At 40.7% G+C, this 21,976-nt stretch overlaps 1 protein-coding gene across 2 annotated transcripts in view; it reads right to left on the bottom strand.

The window, feature by feature from the left end:
• The window catches only part of BICD2 (BICD cargo adaptor 2), a 95,116-nt gene that overhangs the window by 44,859 nt on the left and 28,281 nt on the right, over positions 1–21,976 (bottom strand). For both annotated transcript variants that reach the window (XM_074913986.1, XM_074913987.1), the window contains exon 2: positions 1,158–1,370. In XM_074913986.1, coding sequence (XP_074770087.1) covers positions 1,158–1,370 — 213 coding nt within the window. The remainder of the gene's footprint in view (positions 1–1,157; positions 1,371–21,976) is intronic.

Raw genomic sequence — 21,976 nt, 5'->3', positions numbered from 1 at the left:
ACCCCTACATCTCCACAGAAGTAACCTACATTTCCTTATTAATTTTGTCACCAAATATTATACACATATTTGTTACTATGTCCTAAAGAAATTAAATGAGACACTTCTGATTTTCAGCTGTGGTCTAGAGTATGTTGAGATTAAGAAGTGGGCTCTTAGATAACCTTCCCTCCTGGCAGGGGAGTCAGTTATCTCAGAGCTAGATGAGACTAGTACCCAACACTTCAAAGGAAGGTGCAAGAAAGCTCATGAGTAATAATTGCTGATTGTCTACTAAATCCATCTGTGGTTTACTGTCTCTTAACTTTTACCCAACAAAGGTTTGAGCTCTCAAAACAATCCTTTCTGCATCAGTGCTACAGAGACTCCTGCTGAGCTACAGATTTCGTAATTAAAATTTTAAACTCAATTTCTCAGCAATTATTTCCTCTCAGAAACAGGCAGTTTCAACACTAAAACAATAAAAAGTCAAAGGTACCTTGAGATAGTAAGTTATGCAACCTATAAAATAGTAAAAGTCATCACTTCCATGAAAGAAAACACAAGACTATAAACTTTAGCATTATTTCTTTTGTGCAATTCAGTGTCTTGTTATGCTCCCACATCCTTAGAAGTTTGGGTGGAAAAAGTTATAAAAGGAGAAACTATGCCACAAATACTTCACAGCAAGAAAATCTGAATTGGGAGCGAGGCAAAAAAAGTACATCCAAAGCATCTCTGTGCTTGGAATAAACAGATTCCTCTGGTTTTTAAGGCAGCAGTTCTTGGATGGAGGGAACTGATATACAGTACCCATAGCACCAGCGTGGCCCAAACACACAGCCACATGTCTGTCAAACACCTGCAACACTATACAGTGGTTACTGCAGAATTAGTAGATATTTGAACAAGGCACAGTGAATTTGTATTGGGTCAGAACCATTGCGGGCACAATGGGCTGGTTCAGCAGATGGAACCACAAAGCTGGATTTACTGATCTACTGAATTACAGCTTTGGCTGGATCTAACACTGGGGTCTCAGAGAGACAACCCATCTTAGCAGCTGCCAGTATTAAGCAGATATCAATCAGCCGCAGAATATTCCTTATTTTGGTACACAGCATAAGAAAACACAACCACAATACAAGCTGTGGAGTGCACTGCACACCTTCACTCACCTCTTTCAGTTCCTGTGCGACAGAATTAAGGCGCTCATTTTCAGACTGAGTGTTGGCAAGGACATTTCTGAGCTGCTTCAGTTCTGTCTGCAACTCCATAACCTTTTTCATGTAGTACTCTTCCTTGGTAGCCGATTCCTGAATCAAGGTCTCCTCTCTGCTCTCTCCATCTGCTGCCACCTTCTTGTGGTTGGTATGGGCCTGCCCAAAAGCCTAGGACAGTCAGAAAACAAATCTTTTATCAGTAAATCAGCAATTTCCATTTTAAATCTTTGAAAATATTTACCCTCAGATTTCTTTGATGCAAGACAGTGTAACCTATTCCTATAGCCCCCTCCTCTGGGATCAGACCTTTAAATGCTATTAAGTGGCCAACACAGGGCTCTTAGAAGTAACACACAGCACCTAAATAGTGTTTTGTGATGCATAGGATACTTATGCAGAGCCTTATAGAGCCTTATGGGAGGGAACAACTATTGACTTGAGTCTGCTGTTAAAACAAGACTTGGGTTTTCAACAAGACTACTGTAAGAGGACTGGACACCTCTGCAGGTGCATATTCTCTACAGTTGGGTCAGACTTGCTTCTGCAAAAACTGCATCACTGAAAACAGATTCAGTTTTAGCAGCCTGTTCCACTTCTTAGGCTGGGAGGACACCTTTCCTGATGCAGCTATGCCAAAGAAACATATCGCCACCCTCAGCTGCTCATTGCTGGAAATTACTTCCCCCTCAAACCTGCTAACCCACTGCAGCCATAAGCGAGTGAGGTTAGCAGGGCTACTCCATAACCAGGTTAAGCTACCGTGGGTTATTCTGGCTGAAGCAGGTCAGTGGATGCTCACCCAACCAGCTCTGCTGCCTGCTCTCAGAGACGGCATCTCTAGCAGCACGCCAGCAAATGGACTTTGAGGCAGGTCAGAGATCCAACCTCTTCAGCATAGCACATCTCTGTTTAGACCTGACACCCTCATTTTTTTTTACCACCTCCCACTTATTTGGGGGGTTTTCATTTTGCTTGAAACTACCAGGTAATGCTCCCAGCAGCAACGTTCTCCAAGACACAAACAAGCAGCCCATAGAGACACCCCAGCTACTGCATTTAAGAAACCTGTCAGTGGCTTTCACTAATAGATGTTATAAAGCAAAGAGGTTAACATTTTAAGTAGGTATATATTTGTAACACACTGTCTGACAGATGGACCGAAGTCAATGAGATTAACAAACGCTATCTTTTAACTGCTCTGTGTGTGTGCACCACAACCCAATGCAAGCAAGATGTCTTTGGAGCTTTCAGGTGCCACAGCATCTTTTGGGATGCCAGTGTCCATACAGCAGGTTTTCACAGCCAACGTTAATATCAGGCATTAAGCCAGGTCAAGGACAGATCAGCATCTCATAAAACTCCTCGTCTAGTCATGCATTAGATTTTCTATTAATCATCTTTTGCCAGCTCTTCAGAAATATAATGTCAGCACAGAAAAAAGATCTGCTTTGAAGAGAAACAGATTTCAGTAATTTATTACTTCTGTATATTAAACCAGATGTATTAATAGTACAGTAATTATTGAATATACCAGGGCTGAAACAGATGATTGAACATGCTAGCTCTGCCTACAGTTAAAGACACCCACATATTTCTCCTATCAGACTAAATTCTATTTCAGATAAGCAAGTCAGAGATACTGGAGACAAATATTCATTGAAGAAATTCTATCCAGATTCACTGAGATGACCCAAGGGAAATTAAAAAAGCATCACATTTCAGACAGAAAGTAAAGCACCATCTGTGCAAGTCCTTGTCAAATGAATTTCAACAAAGCAGCTTAAAAGCCTAATACCCAAGATCTCCATAAACGTTAAAGGGATAACAAAAAACATGCAAGCTTCTCAAATACACTGTCTTTTTTCCATAAAGAATTAAGATCCACCTTTTATAGACCTGCATTTATTACAAATCTCTGGCGCAGAGAAAGGGACTCTGGGCATCCATTTGCCCAGTGAAATGGCATCATTTTCTTGGTAGCAGGATGACAATGCAGAGCACATTGAAGCTCAGGATACTCAGAGCCACATCTGATCAGCCAGACAGCAGAGTCCAAACATGATTCAATCAAGAAACTCAGTAATACCACTAAGGGAGAAATTATGGAGAATAATAGCTAATTTCCTTTTAAAACTTTCCATGCAGATACTAGGTCTTGGGTTTCTTTAACAACTGAAAAGAAAATGTCATCATTTTGCAGAAGCCACTATTGACACAGTTTATCTGAACATGGAAGCTGGAACACTAGATGAGACTGGGCTTTTTTGGCTTTTTTTTTTTTTTTTTTTTTTTTTAAATACAGTAACCTGTCTTCTACAGAGGCTAATGCCAGATGCTTCAGAGAAAGGTGCAAAAAACCCCATAATCTCCCCAGAGCTGGGGATCACCTTAAACCTTGAAGCAGAATGCTTAATGTAAATTTAGAAGTGCTATTAACATTTAGTTACCCATGTAAAATATCCCCTTATTTTTCACAGGTTTATTCATTTTTGGCCTCAAAATCCTACAGCAATAAATTCTGTATTTTAAATCATACTCTTACATGACATGTTGTCAGTTTACAAGTTTCCCACGTTTTCATAAAAGAGAATGTATTTTTGTTCAGACTTGAAAGTGTTGTTACTCCATGATCCCCTGTCAATCATCCATTCTTTTTAAAGACTTCATCACACCTCTCTATTCCCCGGTGAAGGTGAGGTGACGTTCTGTAAATTATCACTTTTATGTTTGGGAGGTTTTTTCCAAGCCCTAAGACAGTCAGACTCCCTTTTTTTAGAAATTGCCTTTTATTATACCTTATATGAAATGGCAAAACTAACCCAACCAAATGGGAACTGCAGATGTCAGCTCACACAGACCAACTGTGGAAACAAGCTCATGGATCACCATCCCTACCAAAGGATGCTGCTGATTCACTGTGGGCTCCAGACAGTTCTGCACATCAAGGCTGTCATTTGCTCTCAACCAGCAAGACTTGTGAAATTTCAGCACAAATCCTACCACAAAACAGTATTACTGTCTGGGGTCAGGAAGCTGGGTGCAGAACCATGAGTAAATGGACCCTGACACTACACAGAACAAAAGAAACCTTAACAGACATGGTCATCAGGGCAGGCAGCCTGGAACAATTCCACCTGGGTGGATTTATAGAGGAACACTTAAAAACCACCTCCATTCTAACCAGGCTTCGTTATCTCTCTTGTACATGCTTAGAAACGACCTCATACATTCATGTTATAAGTAATTTTCATAATTGCAATAGCCTGTGTGGAACAGGAAATTTATTTAACAAAATTGTGCAAAATTACAAGGCAATGCAATTACCTTCCGTGGCTACAGCCCAGGCCTGTTTTAAATCAAGCTATTAAAAGGAAAACTGACTTTTTAGTGATATGCATGAAAACCATAAACCTTCATGTACCCAGAAGTCCAGCATCTACCCATCCGCTTTTGCTTTAACATTATATAAAACACAGGAATAGACACCAAAGTTACTCTGCTCTTCTTCCTCTCTCAAAACATCTATTTCTAGCTAGTAGTACCAAAACAGGGAAGAAAATGGTTCACAGTTTATCAGAATGATAACTCTTTGGAGTATAGTCTCTTCACAAAACGAGTTTCTGACAACTCATTTGCACATACCTTACTGGATGCAAGGGCTGCAAAGCATCATGTTTTGCTCAACAGCTGGCTCAAGGAATTACAATACACTAATATTAAGGGATTATCAAAGTTCCCTTCTTCCAGATTTCCCAAGGTCAGGTCAAAAGCAAAATCGAAGATTTCATAAACTGAAATGCTATCTTGCTATTTGCTCAGCTTGATGCCCTCACTAATACACTGGAAAACACTTTACACTGCTGGACAAAGGTACAATTAGCTTCCATCTATCTCTTCAGAAAGCTGCATGAGACAGAGATCGAAAGCCCTCCTTCGGTTTTAACCCTAAAACCAACCTCCACCCCAAACACACGCAACCTCAAATTCTGTGTAGTCATTTATCTCTGGACCAAGTGGACATGAAACACTTCCCAGGCAGGGTGCTCACAGTTACGTGGTGCAAGGGCAGTGCACCCCACAAGGCAGCAAGGAACACACACCGAGTCCAGAGAAATGCGCCACATCATTCAGATGCTGATTATTGCTTATTACCAATTACCTGCTGCTGAAGCTGCTGGGAAGCTGCAGATCAGATGAAACCCCAACAAGTTTTCTCTTGTCAAGCTGCCATCCCCTACCAGCCATACCCATACTTGTGGGCCTTCAGCCCTCCTCCCCCAAATACACTAGGAAATGTTGCCCAAAGGCTAATTATGGCACCCTGGAAGCCAATAGAAAAAATTACCATAATGAGCTGATGAAGGTTTACCAAAATAAGGATAATCAACCAAAATGTTATTAAATCAGTTTTCATGTTTGCAGCATTACTTACATCAGCATACTCAAACACGTGTTATCATATTCTTAAATAGCCGAAAAAAATATAATTGCTAAAAATTAAGATTTCTACAAATTTAATCTTCAGTCAATGATGTCTTAAATCTCAAGAATTCAAAACTCTCCATGGTAATTACGGATGGGAAAAGGAATTTGGACAGCAAACAGATGAGGCAGACTCATCCAATAGCTGAGATGTTCTATAAAATGGTCAAAAACCCAGCTCACTTCAAATGAAGTCATGGATCAAACTGCATTTAAATCAGGTTTAAAGTACCAATTTCCAAAAGACAGACTCAGTAAAAGGTGAAGTTTCCTCTAGGTTTGATGATTACACAGGTTCATCTGTGTATTTTGCAGGAGGAATTTGATCTTAATCATCTTATAGATGAGCAGATAGCCTCTGCATGAAACCCACACTGAAACAGACTTTCATCTAAAACTCCAAGCTTTGAGAAGAAAGTATTCCTGGTTCCTTTAAGATTATCATACTTGTTAATGTATCAAGTACTTCGTAATAAGATTGTTAAGATTTTAAACATAACCTTTTTCAAAAAGTTCCTTCATGTGCAGATGTTCACTGATCCCATGATATGTGAAGAATCGCTGAAACACACTTCTTGGAGTTTCAAATGCTATGCTTCTCTCAGAATAGCTGCTGCAATACGGGAAATTAAAAAAATTATCTCTGTCATGCTCAAAATCAAGACTTTTAGGCCTTGTGGAACTTCAGAACAGTGCTGCTTTGTTTGTGTCTTTCTTTGATCTGTCACTCCAGATGTCTACTTAGCCAGAAGCAGGTTCTAAAAAAAAAAAAATCCTAAAAATCATTACATTCACTCGAAGTATGGTGGTTACACTTTCCTCTTTTCTGGGACTTCCTGAACAAGACCGCTGAAAACAAGATGTCAACAAGTCGACCTGGAGTTTGGCATAGAGCAAAATACTAGGATGCCACTATAAAAAAAAAAAAAAAAAAATTAAAAATAAATTAAAAAGCTAGGGAGAGCTCTTTCTGAGCTAGAGCAAAACCAGTACAATCTCAAATCCTCTACTGACTTCTGCAAAAAGAGCTGGTGTCCCTTAAGGCCTTCTAAGATACCACACTAGTCCACATGCTGCAAAGGGGCTGCTACAGGTTCGGGGAAAAGCCAAAACGTTTACAGTAACGCTGGAGGCTGCCTTGTGCAGACGCTCCAGTCTGTAGCTGTCTTCTTACCTGGTGTGCCAGTCAAGGCACACACTGAACCAGAGCAAGAATGGAAAGAAAAAGTCCCAGAGCTGCTTAAAGCAGGTGCATTGACAAGGAAAGAGTCACAGACACCCCCCCGAGATGTTACAGAGGAACAAACAGCAGAAATAAATCTCCCTCTTACTGGGTCAAAATAACGGGGAGGTTCCTGTGCCATGAAAGAACACACCCAAGAAAACAACAAAAATATTTCAGTGAATGAGCTCTGTTTGCAAATTGTCATCTAAAACTGAACTAAAATGTTCTCCATTTAAAGAAGGGGGGGAGCAGTGAAAGAAAACTGCTTATACATGATTTGAAGGATTAAGAAAAAGGAAGGAAAATCTTGAAGAGGCTTAGGGCTCCACAATACAAATCAACTTCTGGACAGTATGTGTCATCCTAGTAACATGAAAAATTATTTTATTCCTTCAGATTAAAAAAAAAAAAAAGTACTTCGGCCTATAACAAACATGAAAAACTTTCTTTTCCCCCTCCACAAAAATGTTTTGCTAGTTTAATTCTTAAGCCTAAACAGAAGTAAAAATGATCTTTTGATCTTTTCAAAGAAAAACCTACCATTTTGCTTTTTTTCCCTTTAGTCAGCTTATCTCGCATTGGTCGGTTGCTATGATAAAATCAGTTAAGAATTAACAAAAAAAAACCCCAACATATTCTACAACATTTATCAGAAACCAAGGTCAGATTTTCAACGAGATGCAGGTACCTGCTTAACCAGTTTATACATAGCCTAGAGCCAAGTACTGGGCACTGATTATCATTCGGAGCCAACCCCACTGAGCGTGCTAATGCCTCTTCATGCACAGTACAATAAAGGACCATTTCGTCCTTTTTGAAGCAAGCTGTCTACTTGTTCTGCTGAAATACACAGCTTATTCTCTGAAAAAAATAAAATCTCACATACTGACTGCTAACCCCAACCGGTCATGAGTTACTGAATAGCCATCTCAGCAGCAGCAGGGAACTATTAGTGATTGTAATGTCTATTCTGCAACCGCTTAAAAGTTGCATTTAAATATATTTATGATGTAAAAGCATTGCAAATTTGAGTACATCCTTCTTAAGTCTACAAAAGTCCTAACAAGGGCGCATAAGAAACCCCACGTAGAACAGCAAATTGCTTTTAACACTTTTAAATGAATTGGGTATGCCAAGGGTATTTTCAACCTACAAGTGGCTTTAACACTGTGCTCAAGTTGCATCACCTGACTGAAAAAAAGTTCCTAGGAGGGAGCTGGGGACTCCCCATGCATCACCCCATCATCTCCTGGGCCGGTTAAGGCTGGAGTTTGCAAGGCGAAGCTCACTATTTTAACACACCTTCCTTCTCTGCAGCGTTCAGGGAGATTATCACACCTCTCTTCCTCAGCACGTCAAGAACGTCAACCCCTTCTTCAATAAACATAAGGTTTGGGTGTTTCTAAAATTTTCCTCTCTGTCTGCAGGTAGAGAGAAGGACAGATGCGGTCTAAACAATGGGGTTTTTCTTCCTGGTCTTGGGGGTTTTTTGCATTACAGTATTTACAAAATCCTTAGGTGCTCTATAGTCACATACATGCGGTACTATATATGAGAGCACATGTTCACTGTTGAGAAGCAGGATGCTCCTATCCACCAAGCTGTACACATCCACCGAGGGACAGCAAGGGGAAAAAAGACTAAAATGTAGTGTGGTAAATCACCTGAAACTGCTGGGGACATAACAAACACTGTCCTTTTAGGATTCATACCATTTTTCAAAGTGTTGGGTAACTGGATGCCTTTGCTACTAATAAAAGTTACTACTTGCCTTCTTTTATAATGCATGACAGTAATGATGCCTAGCCCTGGCATCCCCCACTGAGGATAGGGTTGTTTCAAAAAACCTTCATGGACACACATTACAAAGAGCATCCAGATTACACACCATCCAGCCTACAAGCTCCAGCTTGCTTTGGACACGACAAGACTCTAGCACTGCAGTTTTCATACTTTAGAGGCTACGACTTAATTTTCTCCACTATAGAGAGACTAAACCCAAGGATGCCCAACCTTCCTTTGTTCTCCAAACCACTCTCTTTGAGACTTCTTTGTACTGTAGGTTATTTTGCTGTCTTGAGGGGTCAGATTGCTTTATTAACATAAATATGGAGCTAGGAAAGTCAATATAGTTATATGCTCTCTGCTTGTCACAGATTCCCAGTCAGCATTAGATGTTTGATATACAAGCTCTGGATAAGATCGTGTATAAAATCGTAAGTTTCTTGCAGATATTTCTTGCTATTGATACTTAATTTTGAGGATTATCTGCTTATTCCACAAACCTGGTATGACAATAACACAAAAATAGAGACTTAAAAATAAAAGTCAATGAAAATGAAAAAGAAATGCTAGATTTATGTGAATGTTTAACCACAAATCCTTTAACTGAAGGAGTCAAGATGTTAATAATTTATTTGCAGTAAAGAAATTAACATTTTATATCCCTCTTAGAATGAAAGTTACGTTCATTTCTGGAGTGACTACAGATTTGCTTTTATCAAATAATTAACAAATAAAAAGGAAGACACAAGTATTTCAATGAAAGTATAAACCATAGTACATTGCTACAGAATCATATCTCCAGGATAAAAATACCAGTAAGACATTGGCCATTTTTGCACATAAAACACAGTAACGACATGTGAGTGTAGAAGCAAAGGTCAGTATCTTTTGGAAAAGTTATTAAAGTTCAGGCTTTGGGGCTTAAGATGGTATCTAGTCACTAGGATTGCTACCTTGTGCTGACAGTATAATTCTACATCTTCCTAATGCCTTTTTGGAGATGCTGGTCATCAGCGGAAACACCGAACTGAAGATATGACAGATCTGATTCAATATGACAATTTATTCATACTCTCATACCACCTCCCACACTCAACAGCAACCTGCTTTTTTTTTTTTTTTTTTTTTTGGTCAGTGACCAGCTGCTCTTAAAATCTCATAGCCAAGTGCAATTCAAAATCAAAAACCCAAAATACACACAAGAGATCAGAGGAGAAATGTTTTCATCAATCCACCCATCCTGCAGAGCCCGTGGTGACAACAGCTGCCAAAGGGCATCGTCTGCATGAAAAGTCTCCTGCTCAGTCCTCACCTCTCCGCAGCCTCCGGACTCTCTGGCCCTCCTCCCCATTTTGTGATTTGGGGGAGTTTGATCAGTACCGGGCAGTTTTACCTTCAGAAGTGCAGACTGCAGCTTAAGAACTGTGTGTAAACCCAACTTGCAATTTGAGTTGAAAGATGCCTCTCGATCTTATTCTGAAAAGCCTTCCCCATCAGGAGAGCTGGCCAGGTAACACACAAGCTACAGTTACCTCTGCAAGCAATTTTCAAATGCTACCATGCAATACTGTTATTCTCCTCCCGCTATGTGAAAATTCCATGTTTTCAAATTTTGCTCCTAGCAACGCCACCTCATTTTAATTATCAATAGGTCTCATCGACATTAAACTAATCAGGATATGCTAATATGCATCAGAAGATTAATTAGTACTAAAAGCCACTCAAATTTTTGTTCATGTTTCTGCACTGTCAGTCTGAATTTAATTACAAAATTTTAGCACCAGTTCAGCTCCTAATTCTTATGCTTATCAGATTCAAAATAAAAGATGTTTTTCGTGGCTTCACCAGGCATTGCACATTTTTCATAACAACAAATTCATTGTGACCATACTGATTTAAAACAGCAAAGTGTAAAAACACTGAAGAGACTGACACCTTTACACGGAGCAAGGAATTTAACAAAAGGAGGTATATTCCTCTTGTGCATTGTATTCATATATATTTATTTGAAATTTTCTTGTAAAGTGGCCATTCATGCATTCTTTAAGTTAATACACCAGTACTTTGACTAACAGGTTCTCAGCAGTCGTTAAATGAACACACTAGATTGAATCAAAAGCCTAAAGCTGCAGTGACACAAGCATTTTCATGTGCTCCAATAAACATCATAATCCTTTGAGCACAACCTAATCCTGCACTCCCACTGACTCAGTCCCTCCCGGCTCTCAGCTCCCTCAGCTGGGTGACAAGGGCTGACAGCAACGTTGGCATGATGGAAGGGATGGACAGATGGATGGATAGATGGAGGTGCACGGACCAGGGCCAGAAGATGCTCATCCCTCCTTCCAACAGCAGCCAGCTCAGCTGCTCCGCTGAGAGAGAAGTTCCTAATGCCAGCAAGGAGCTCCTTCACATTTCTTCTAAATCCTCCAGTACCTTTGACTGAAGCCTTGCTTCATTTCACAGACCTCACTGCTGTTAAACCCTTAGCAGCACCACAGAAGCTGCAGCCCAGACAGAAAAAGCACTTGTAGCAATAGAAGAAAGCGTCCTACAGGGGTTGATGTTTTTTAAGAGACTGAAATTTTAGAAGAATAAAGAAAATAAAACCTCCAAAAATACCCATGAGGTTTTGATACCATAATACAAGGTTCAGATGACTTCTGGGTCTTGTGCTGCATGAATTATTCCCATGCAGGCTCCTATTTGCTCTCCTCAGAGATATGAGGGCAGCATGATAGAGGAGAAGTCAGTGGTACAGTTTCCCTGCCCAAACCACCAGCCGTAGCAGACCAGAAGGGATGCTCTGGCAGTGCCAGGGAAGAACAAGCCAGGAGGGACAGGCTGGCAGCAGTGTGGTCAAGCTCTGGTGCTCCTTTGCTTCCATTCGAGCTGAGCCAGCGTGATCATCAGATTTACACGAGATTTAACAAGGTTTCAGGCTCAGCAGGAAGAAATGCAAATGCCTTTTAAGATCACGATGTTCTTCTCCTCACAGATTAGAGGGACATTCCACAGATGATTTAGAGGGATTTTTTTTTAAATGGTACAAACACACTGGAGCCTATATTTAGAATATATTGATTCAGTGCAGTGCCACCGGGATGAAAAGATTTGATGATAAAAGTCTAATTTAGCCTGTCAGCTTAGTTAGCTAGACGCTTAAACTGTATTAACTTGCACAGTCCAGAGGGCTAACTGCAATTGTGCCTAAATCAATAGCTAAGCAGCAACTTTGCATACTGTTACAAGAGCTAGTAGCCACATGTTGGCCATACTAGACACAGCTGGGAAGGGGCTGTAGCCTCCTCTCCTCCCTCAATAAATACTCTTTTGGCATCACACACAAAAAAAAAATCTAAGGCAGTGGAAATGGCTCTGAGCAATGCAGGAGGCATTACATTTAAAATCACCAGCTCTTGGCTTCTTTTGTTCACAGGCGTGATAGGATGCTCTTACAGACTAAACCAAGGAGTCTAGAGGCTCCGGAAGGGATTACTGAAGCTCAGAGTTTGGCTTCAGGTGTGGAAATTGCTGAAGCAGGTAAGAATCAGTTTGCTTTCAAAGTGAATTCATGTGAAAAGGTGTTAACATGATAGCTCTTGAGTCAGGAGGTTTAGAAACGCACGCAAGATACAGCATGAGGAGCATCGACAGCATTAGTTTCTTCCAACACCCTCTTCCCTGCCCTTGCAGATCACGGCTCAGGTGTGTCAGAGAGCTGCTCCTCTGCCCACTCTCTCCTCGGCAAGGCTAACAGCCTCACCAGCAAGTCAATCTGAAAATTATTCTTAGCCATTTCAATTCTTGCCCTTCTGCTCCCTCATTCCGCAATAAATCTTAGACTCATTAGCAAGTGTTAGAATCGGAACCACCTTAATAAGCCCAGGCAAATCAGACAGCATGAGCTAAGCAAGTGCAGGCAGCAGCAGTGAAAGCGGAGTCTTCATTAAACATTCATCCCCAGGTACAGAAGTTCAAACTGACAGCTACTTGGAGAAAAAACAAATAAAACCCAAACCCACAATGCAAAAATTACAGCAAAAAAATAGTTTGAAGATTGCACTGCAAAACAACCTAGTCATGCTTTTTCTGTTTTTTTTTTTTTTAATGCAAAAAAGGTAATAGCTAGATACTTCAAGTCTAGAAAAGTGCTATTTGCGGAATTTTTTTTTCCTAAATAAAGAAACTAGACATTTCTTTAGACACTTGTACCTGTGCTCCTTTGGCAGTGATTCTCACTAGTCTTAGATACTCAAACTGCATTCTTAATTTCAAAGTTTTCATGATATGGACACCTGCCCACACTAAAGCCATCCCTTTGTTTCACAAAGGCCACACACCAGGTATGAAGTAGCAATTATTTCTGCATACTTTTGAGCCAAGGCCAAATTTCTTGGGCTGCCCCATCCTGTTACCCCATTGTCAAGATAAAATTTGAGGCAGCTCCGATCCTCTTTATGGTATACAAATAAAACATGTTAAGGAGGGGAAAAGGTTGCTCTCTGTCTTTTAAAAACACCTACTTAACATATCAACCCACAAAACTGCCCCACTAGCATCATGGGGATAGAGAAACACTTTTGCTCAAGTACAAAAAGAGAAAAGCAATCATCAGGTATTTTAAACTTCCCCTAGATTCACCACTTCTTTCATCAGTCCTGCTGAAATGATACCTTCAGACCAGTAGGGACTACACAATCTGGAAAAACGTTAAGACCTTTCCCCACACAAAAGGTAGGCTGGTAAGGCAAGCCATGCAGGGCCACCACTGGGAGCAGCCATCAGCCTTGATGGCAAAGGCAGTCCTGCAGACCCCACGTCACCTGCCCTGAATCGCAAACAGACCAGCCTGCAAATGGTTTGGGCTATCCTGCATAATTCATAGGAGCTTCCCCATGATTTGTTACCATTAAGCCAGGCACTGCTAGTCAGTAGCTCTGTGGTGGTGTAAAGATCAAAAAATTGGTCACTGATTCAACACTGTACTGTTCCACCTGCAACACATACACCCATACACAGACTGCGAGGGACTGTATTAGGTATAATGCTCCACTAAACAGGGGCAAGTAATGAAACACATTTTAAGAAAAGGCTTCTGGGTTTCATGCAAGGTAAGAGATTTCAGGAGCATCAAGAATCTCTGAGATGGTACAGGGAAGAAAAATATGACAGCTCAAGTTAACAAATTCATGCTGCAGATTTTAGTACTTCACGTCTATTCTCTGAGAGAAGACCTGCATAATCAACACTTGCATTAAACTACAGAAAGGTCCCATTTACTGCAATGTACACACATAACACCAGGTAAGGATTTACACATACGTCTTGGACTTGTGCTCTCAGAAAATGCTCAGAAGATGGAACAAGTGAAGTGACAAGTAATTTACTGAGGCTTTTTACGCTACGCGTAACATTTCTATGCTCTTTCTCATCCTGGAAGTTCAACTCTCACAAAAAGGAGGACGTGTTACAGCCCATTTTTCATGATGGAAACTGAGACACAAAGAGGTGAAAGGCCTTACCACCATCAATCAACATGAGAGAAGGAATAAACCCAACACCTGCAGCACCTGCAGAGTCTCCTGACCAGACAAGCTTCAACTTCATTACTCTGCCTCCCTACAAGCAAATACCTGCATTGACAACGTATTCCTGTGGGCACACTTTACTGCACAGTAATATCTAGCTATCCTGCCCATGCCTCTTCACCACAGTATTGAACAGACAGTGTGTAACGCGCAGAAATGATGATATACCAAGGCATCTGTGAGGAAGCATCAAACAGGTTTCTTCAAAATTAAATCAATACACTTAAAAAAAACCAAAAATAAAACAAACTCAGAATAAAACCAGAGGGGAATGAGTGACCTGACAATAAAAGTAGTAACATACAAGGTACATGGCAATCCAAATTTGGATGCAAACCAAAAAAGCACTTTCCAACATAGCTTGATAAAGAGTTTCAGAAAAAAAAAAAAAAAAAATCCTACACTCACTCCCCCTTGTGCAACCTAGTTCAGCCCTATCTTTTAATTTGGGGGGGGGGGGGGTTGTCTTCCTTGCTCATCAGATTGTATGCTGGCTGAAAAATAGAGAATGAATTAGAGAATGATGCCAGGAGGATGATTGCACTTCAGAGGTCAGAAGGCTGGTCAATAATGTATCAACACCAACTTACATAAAACAAGATCAGCCAACACAAATCTAACCCAAAATTAGCACAGATACCAAGACCTACACTAGAAAAGGAAAGAGTGGACCAAAAGGAATGGAGAGAAAAATCCTCCTACGCTGGTCATGCTGTGCTTAGGTACTGACTTTTCCCAACCCCATCCGCTGCAGGAACAGAGGAAACCCACAAGCTTTGTCTGTCCTGCCTAAAAAGATCAGAACTTTCCTGTCCTCACACCAATTTCATCCCTCCCAAAGACTAAAGGAAACATGCCTCAGGTAGAAAAAAACCCCGAACAACAGAAAACAAAACACACATTAAAAAAAAAAAAAAAAACCACCAAAAAAACCAACACACAACCAACCAAAAAAAATCCCAACAAATCAACCACTCTTATTCATAAAACTGCTTGTTAATATTAAATGTGTGATCTAATTTTTGCAATTGCTTCCCTTCAGACAATCTTTGCTAAGTAAGAAAGCTAAATATTATCAGTCTCCAGGAGACTGGTTTTATTACCAGCTCTTCAGTGAATTTCTCCTGTGACTGTTTGGATAGCCATTTCATCACTTTTTGCTTCACTTTCCTGACCTACAGTAGGGACACAACACTCCCAATGCCCTGTGAAGTACAGGGTAGTAGTAAATCTAGAAAAAAGGAGGGCAGGAACACAATAAACAAATTTTGGGTTTATACTTCACCTATTGCACTTTTTCATTATATGAAGAAGCAGGTGAAGCCAATCTAAGCACTATTCCAAAAATGTACTTATCTCAAGAAGAGATTTATACAGTCAAATCTGAAGGAAGGACATAACACATCTGTGATAATTCCCCTGCACTTTTATACTTTTCAGCAGTTTTTAAAGGCAATCCTCCCATGAGGAAGTCTTCTTCATTTAACTTCGTTAAAAACTCAATTTGCCAGGAACAGCACTTATTTGTGGACTTCATAATGAACATGAGAAGCTTCTGCTCACTCCTGAGTTGCACCCTGAGTCATAACTAGTATTTCCCACATATTTCCATATGATCACACCACTGGCCAAGGGCCATCTCTTCAGAAGCATAATGTACAGAATGAACACATTTATGTTACTACATTCAGAATCACATGACAGAATGGAAAGTGATTACATAAGGAGTGCTTTTTTCATTCCAATCTGAACTTCTGTCCCACAAACAGCACCATGACACTCATGAAAACCCATGCCTTTCTGCTATTCACCAGCCTCCCTAATTCCTCAGACAATTACTTCAATAACCAATGTTGTGAGATAAAAAGGTGATCTTCAAAAGTATAAGAAGGGTTTGAAAAACATAATGAAAACAGGATCAATCTGACACCATAAAGTATGCTGGCAGCCAACGACACAACTCCTGCCCAACAGCGAATGCCCTTGAGTCAGGCGGCCTCATCACAGCAGGCTCTAATTAAGCATTGTCAGTTAGAAGTGAGAGATGGGGCATGACTGACTAGGCCTACAAACCCAACTTTGCACATTCTTCTCCTTTAACCTTTTCATAAAGGAATTGTGTGGGAAAATAGGACACCAGTGTCCCTCATGCTCATTTCTGCTCAAGTGAAGCCTACATTGTCTGTATATGTCCCCAGTGCTGTTAACCCAGCCAAGAAGCACATTTCTCCCAATTTTCCAGACTGTGCATCTAGCCACACATGATGCTGAAATGTCAAGCAGAGAGGGGCAGTCTTTAATAAATGCCATGCTGCCCTTTTCTCTGCAGTGAAACACTGCTATATGAAGCTAATTGCACTCAACAGATGAACCAACATGAGGCATTAACCCTTGCTGTCACTCACCCAGAGATGTTTAAGGTCTGCTTCAGTCCTTGTTATCTCTGTCACACAACCATGTATGGTGCACCACCACAGACTGGAACATGCACAATGTGTTCCTCTAAGAGGCATGTCGAGAAGAAAAGGAATTAGTTTAAATCACTGAATAGAAAAGCAGGCATAGACACAAAAGAAAGGTGATAAAAGAGAACTTGTCTGAAAATCCCTTGTCTTTCTCAAAGTTTGAAAAGCAAACCGATGCCCATGTTTGTGTGTGCACCAGGAGAGCAGTATCACGTACATACCATTGCTAGAGTAAACACACAAGAGAGGTGCTTGTTCACAATTTGGGAGCATTCTAGCAGATGTGTTTTAGCTGCTTCTCTGCTGAAAATCTAGCAGGATCTGCAGAAACTGCCCCTTTCAGGAGGCTACCATTAGCTACTCTTCCAGTGAAAAAGGGGTTTATCTATGCAAAACTAAACAGAACCCAAATCCTCCATAAAAAGGTGCAGTTAATCAAGATGTCCTTTTTTTAAAATAAGGATAAAAGTCATGTGACAAAAAAACCCCAAGGTATTTCCTTCAGTTGTACTTTACAACTCAGAGAGATTTGAGGCTTTTTCCCCTCAGAAGGCTCTGTATTGATTAGCAGAGAACACCACACATCCTATCCTCCTTCAGCCACAAGCACTGAAATGTGCTCAGGGCACACGTGCTCTCCTTTTGGTGTCGGTGAGCAAAGCCAGCCCTGCCAGTACTCATTACTGTCCACTATGACTTCCAAGGAGAGGGACTGGAGGGCTTGGAGTTAAAAGCCAAAGGACATTAGTCACAAGGTATTTCATTCATTACTGTTACCTCCCACAGTGAAGGAGTCCCAACACACTTGTTTCGTTTCACAGATCCTGCTATAAATCAGCATTCATGTTTTCCCATAACGTGTTCTCTGTCACTCACAAGCACATGCGACTACTGACATCAAAAATACATTTATTGACAATGTGCAGCATTTCCTCAGCCCCCAGTATCCTGTCCTGGGGACAATTAGCTGGATGGTGCCCCCATGACCACATCAGAACCTGCTGCTGCCTCCACCACTAGACATCTTCCTGGGAAAGCCACCGGATGAGCGGCTGGCTTCAAAGCCTGCCTGCGATTAAGGGACTCACCAGCAGCTGCTCTAGTTGTTCTCAGCTACTGAAATGGGCAGTCATCCAACATCTGAGTTTTCTTAAGAAAAAAAAAAAAAAAAAAAAATCACTTTAACCGCAGCAGGGATTGAAAATTAAAAGGCTCCAAATGCATTTTGCTGAGCTTAGATTAGAGAGGAGCGGGGGTTTTGGTGTGCATACATCTGTGTTTTCTTATAAAGAAAGAAAAGGAGAGCATGTGGGGGCAGGAAGGTGAAAAGGATCGATACAGAAGTCAACACAAAGAAGTCCTACTTTGAGGACAATTTCAAGCCTAATGGGCGAAGGAAAAAAAATTAAAAGCTACCTTGAGGCATCTTTCTATCCTCTGCATCATAACAGATCCATAAACTAATGGTCTTGTCTGCTGTAAGCAGACATCTGCACAGCTAAAGACCAAACCTCAAAGAAAAGAAGATGCTGCCATAGATGTAGATGTGCAGGATAAGGAGTTAATGCTACTGAACATCAGCACTATTCAGTGGTTTGAGAGAAAGGAGACTATGGACTTCTACTTAACAGCACAAAGGGTGCCCTTCACTACCCACTGGGGTACCAAAGCACAGCTAAAACTCACTCTTTCCAAAAATAACATTGCAGAAATTTTGAACACCAATTGCTGACTTTTAAACCCTTCTGCTAAATTTGATGGAATGTTTTATTTATACAGGCCAGTTCACAACGTTTGATCCTGTTAAGCAGGCCGTAGGACCTTTGTTATCCCCTGTGTATGAATCAAGAAGTGACTGCAAATAGATTATGAACAGTAGTGTCCTGTTAGACTGCTGCTCTTCTGCAGGTGCTCAAGCTGTGCAACTATCAGGACTAGCATAAAAAAATGATAGTGCAGAAATATGATATAGGTATTATCTAAAATGAAGTCATTTTTAAAAACTGAAAACCAAGATCAGTGATCTATAAATACTACAGCAGATCTTTGGCAGCTGACCACAAAGTGTACATACCTAAAGCCTATCAACAGACTACAAATGTTAGGAAAAGCCCATTCATCCTTAAAATGTTAGCTCTTTACTTAAAACTCACTAATATCATACTGAAATTACACACTTCATAAAGTACAATGCAGGGTTATCTTAAGTACATGCCTCACACAGGCTTTGTTATAAAAATTCATGAAGAGACAGCTTTCATCAAGTGCTGTTAAACACAGATACCCAATGATGTTCAGCAAGCACCTGACCAATAAATCCCTGGAAACTGAGCAAACGCATCATGGACCTCTGCTGACAGTATTGCGTTCCTTCTCATCTTTACCTTCAACCCATAAACACAACTTGACAGCGAGATAAGTATTAATATTCAATACCATTAGCACCAGCGTTCCCCCCCCCCCCCCAACGCACATGCCATTTTGCTCTTTTACATCCAGCCTTATATATCATACCATGCATTCCCACAGAGTCAGCTGAACTTTTGTTACCTCCAAAACCTTCTGAAAGAGGATGAAAGAAAAAACAAATGAGATCTTGGTCCTCTAAACACATGTATTTAAAGTTAAGAGGAGTTACACTTAGCTGACAAAGCAAGTAGATGCATTATGTCCTTCACATTACACCAAAATGGAGATAGCGTAATTGCTTCACACACATGCCCCTTAAGAAAAATCTTTTTTGTCTATATTTGAACATCTGCGAACAGTTTGACTGCAGTCTGGAGCATATCCACCGAGAGCATGTGTGGCCTTCCTATAAGGAGGCATGGCCGAGTCCCCCCATGGCAGCCTCCGATCTCCAACCGAGCACCAACACCAGGTTCCTCCAGAGCCTCAGCCCATGCTCAGACTGTGGCCAGTCACTGCAGGGGTGCCAGTACAACCAGGTAAACCTCAGCTCCTCATTTGTTTCTCACCATTACAAAAGCTCTCTCATTCCCACAAGTTTGGGAGCAGGCTCTTTCTCCCACACTCAAATATCCCCAGGGGCCAAAGGCAAACCTTAACTAAGCAGCAGGAGCAAGATTCACAAACACCAGCTTACTCCAGTACCTATGGGAAGTTAGGGGCTTTACAAAACAATACATCACCTCCTATCACGCCAGCCCATGCCACACACAGTCACCAAACACCTTCCAAGAGATGAAGATTTCTGCACACTCCGGAAAAGAGTCCAGTCCTTGATCTGACTTTGATTTTGTCAAAATAATGTTTTACACTTTCTTTAGTGAAAGCCCAATTAATATACAAAATAATTCTAGACTGCCTTTCTCTAAAATGTTGTAGCTTGAGTTGGAGCAGGATTAGTCGTTCTAAAGCATCGCTGCAGCACAACCCTGCAGCAGAGCTCACTTATCGCCTGTTCAGTAATAGACTGTAATTGTGAGGAAACAAAGTGACACTGCAGAAATTCGAGGTATCAGCTCCTCATTATAAAAGATCATCATAAAAGACCGCTGAATGTCCTTCAGTGTGATGGGTTAACAATTGAGAGATGTTGCTGCAATATTATGAGCAACTTCTCTATAAAGTTAGCTTAAAAATAAAATACAAGATATAACACCTCATCTCACACAAGAAAGATTACTTATTAAATATTAACACAAAGTGCTTATGCAACCAGTGTTTAACTGGAGACTTCTACAAGGCTGACCAAGAATTTAAGTCGGTGCTGAGGGAATTGCTCTCTGGCTCAGCACCCAGCCCCAAGAAAATAGGCTTAACCTCCCTCTCACTTCCTCTGCCCCAACCCAGCATTTGTAATTAGAGAACTGAGAAGACTTGTTTTAACTGGGAGTAAATGTGAACATTTAGGGATGAGAAGACTCAGCTTCCGCTCACTCTTTAATGAATGGTAACCAAAGGACCACCCACAAACACAGAGTACAGCGTTGGAAGCCTCGTTCCATTCTCTTCAGCACTGAGACCTAGTGTGCTGTGGAAGGCTTTACTCCCCAACAAATAATCTTTTATCTATATGGCTAACAGTGAGTATGCAGTATTACTCATGTAAGGTTTTTTTTCTTTTTCTTAATACAATAGCTAATGGGCATTAGCATCTCATTGCATGAGGAATCCTGACTAAGAACAATGCTTGCCTGCTGAGTGGGCACACCCACTAAAGAAACAACAAGAGGAAGTAAGTTGCATCCTGCAAAACATACTTAATGTAAAGCTCATTACCCTGCTGCTTGTTGAACAGGATAGTGGCTTCCTCTGGTGTGGCAATAGTAGAGGCTTTCACGAACAAACCCTGGTACACAAGGAGTCAGAAATACGGTTGCACAAACACAGTCCAGCACATGTATACCTGTGAGCTCTTCGTACCAGAATTAACCAAGACATGAGGCACTTTCAGGGAAAATAAAAAGAGTCTCAGACTAATTATTTTAAATACCTAAGCCCACTTTTAATCACTGAAGTAGTAAAGGAGACTGAACAATAACTGTGAAATCCCTTACTGCATAAGTTACCTGTGCTCATGTGAGCTCAAATGCTCATTTACCTTGTACACAGAGAGCTTTATAAAAGCCATACCTATGAATCAGGCTTTTGATCTTAGTGGTTTTCAATAATTCTGACACACACACACGGCTGCACAAGGTGTATCACCAAATATACCATCATCAGCGATTTCTGCACTGCAAAAGCAGACTTTTTCTTGTTATATTACCACCCTGTTCATTAAAAACTCCTTACACCTGAACAGCAAATTTATTTTCACTTGGAATCTAAGCAAAGAGCCAGAGAATTTAATCCAACTACAACTGCATGATCTTTTGCATCCAGCTAGTACAATATTTACAAAGCACTCCAGATGAGTCTCTTGATTGCATTTCACTTACTTGCTTTCAGCCTACATCTTCCCAGTGAACTACAGCATATCTATTTAGCATTGCCCACAACAGTTATATTATTTTAAAAAACAGATATTAAGACAGACACATTTGGGGCTTTATTTTATGATTTGAGTTAAAAAGCAAGAAAGGAGGGTGAAAAAACACAGCCTTCTCCTCATAACACAGTTTCTACAGTCAGACAGGAGAGAGCAACTGCCAGCTGTGATAGCACACATGGCCAAGTCACTGGTGTGCACCATTTAATCTGAAACACAGAGCTGAATCAATGTTCCATTCAGCTAGAGGGAGTTCTGGCAGGGTACTT

The sequence above is a fragment of the Athene noctua genome, chromosome 10 (assembly GCF_965140245.1).
Source record: "Athene noctua chromosome 10, bAthNoc1.hap1.1, whole genome shotgun sequence".
Taxonomy (NCBI): domain Eukaryota; kingdom Metazoa; phylum Chordata; class Aves; order Strigiformes; family Strigidae; genus Athene; species Athene noctua.
The sequence above is the reverse complement of the archived record's forward strand: the minus strand, read 5'-3'. Positions and strand labels throughout refer to the sequence as shown.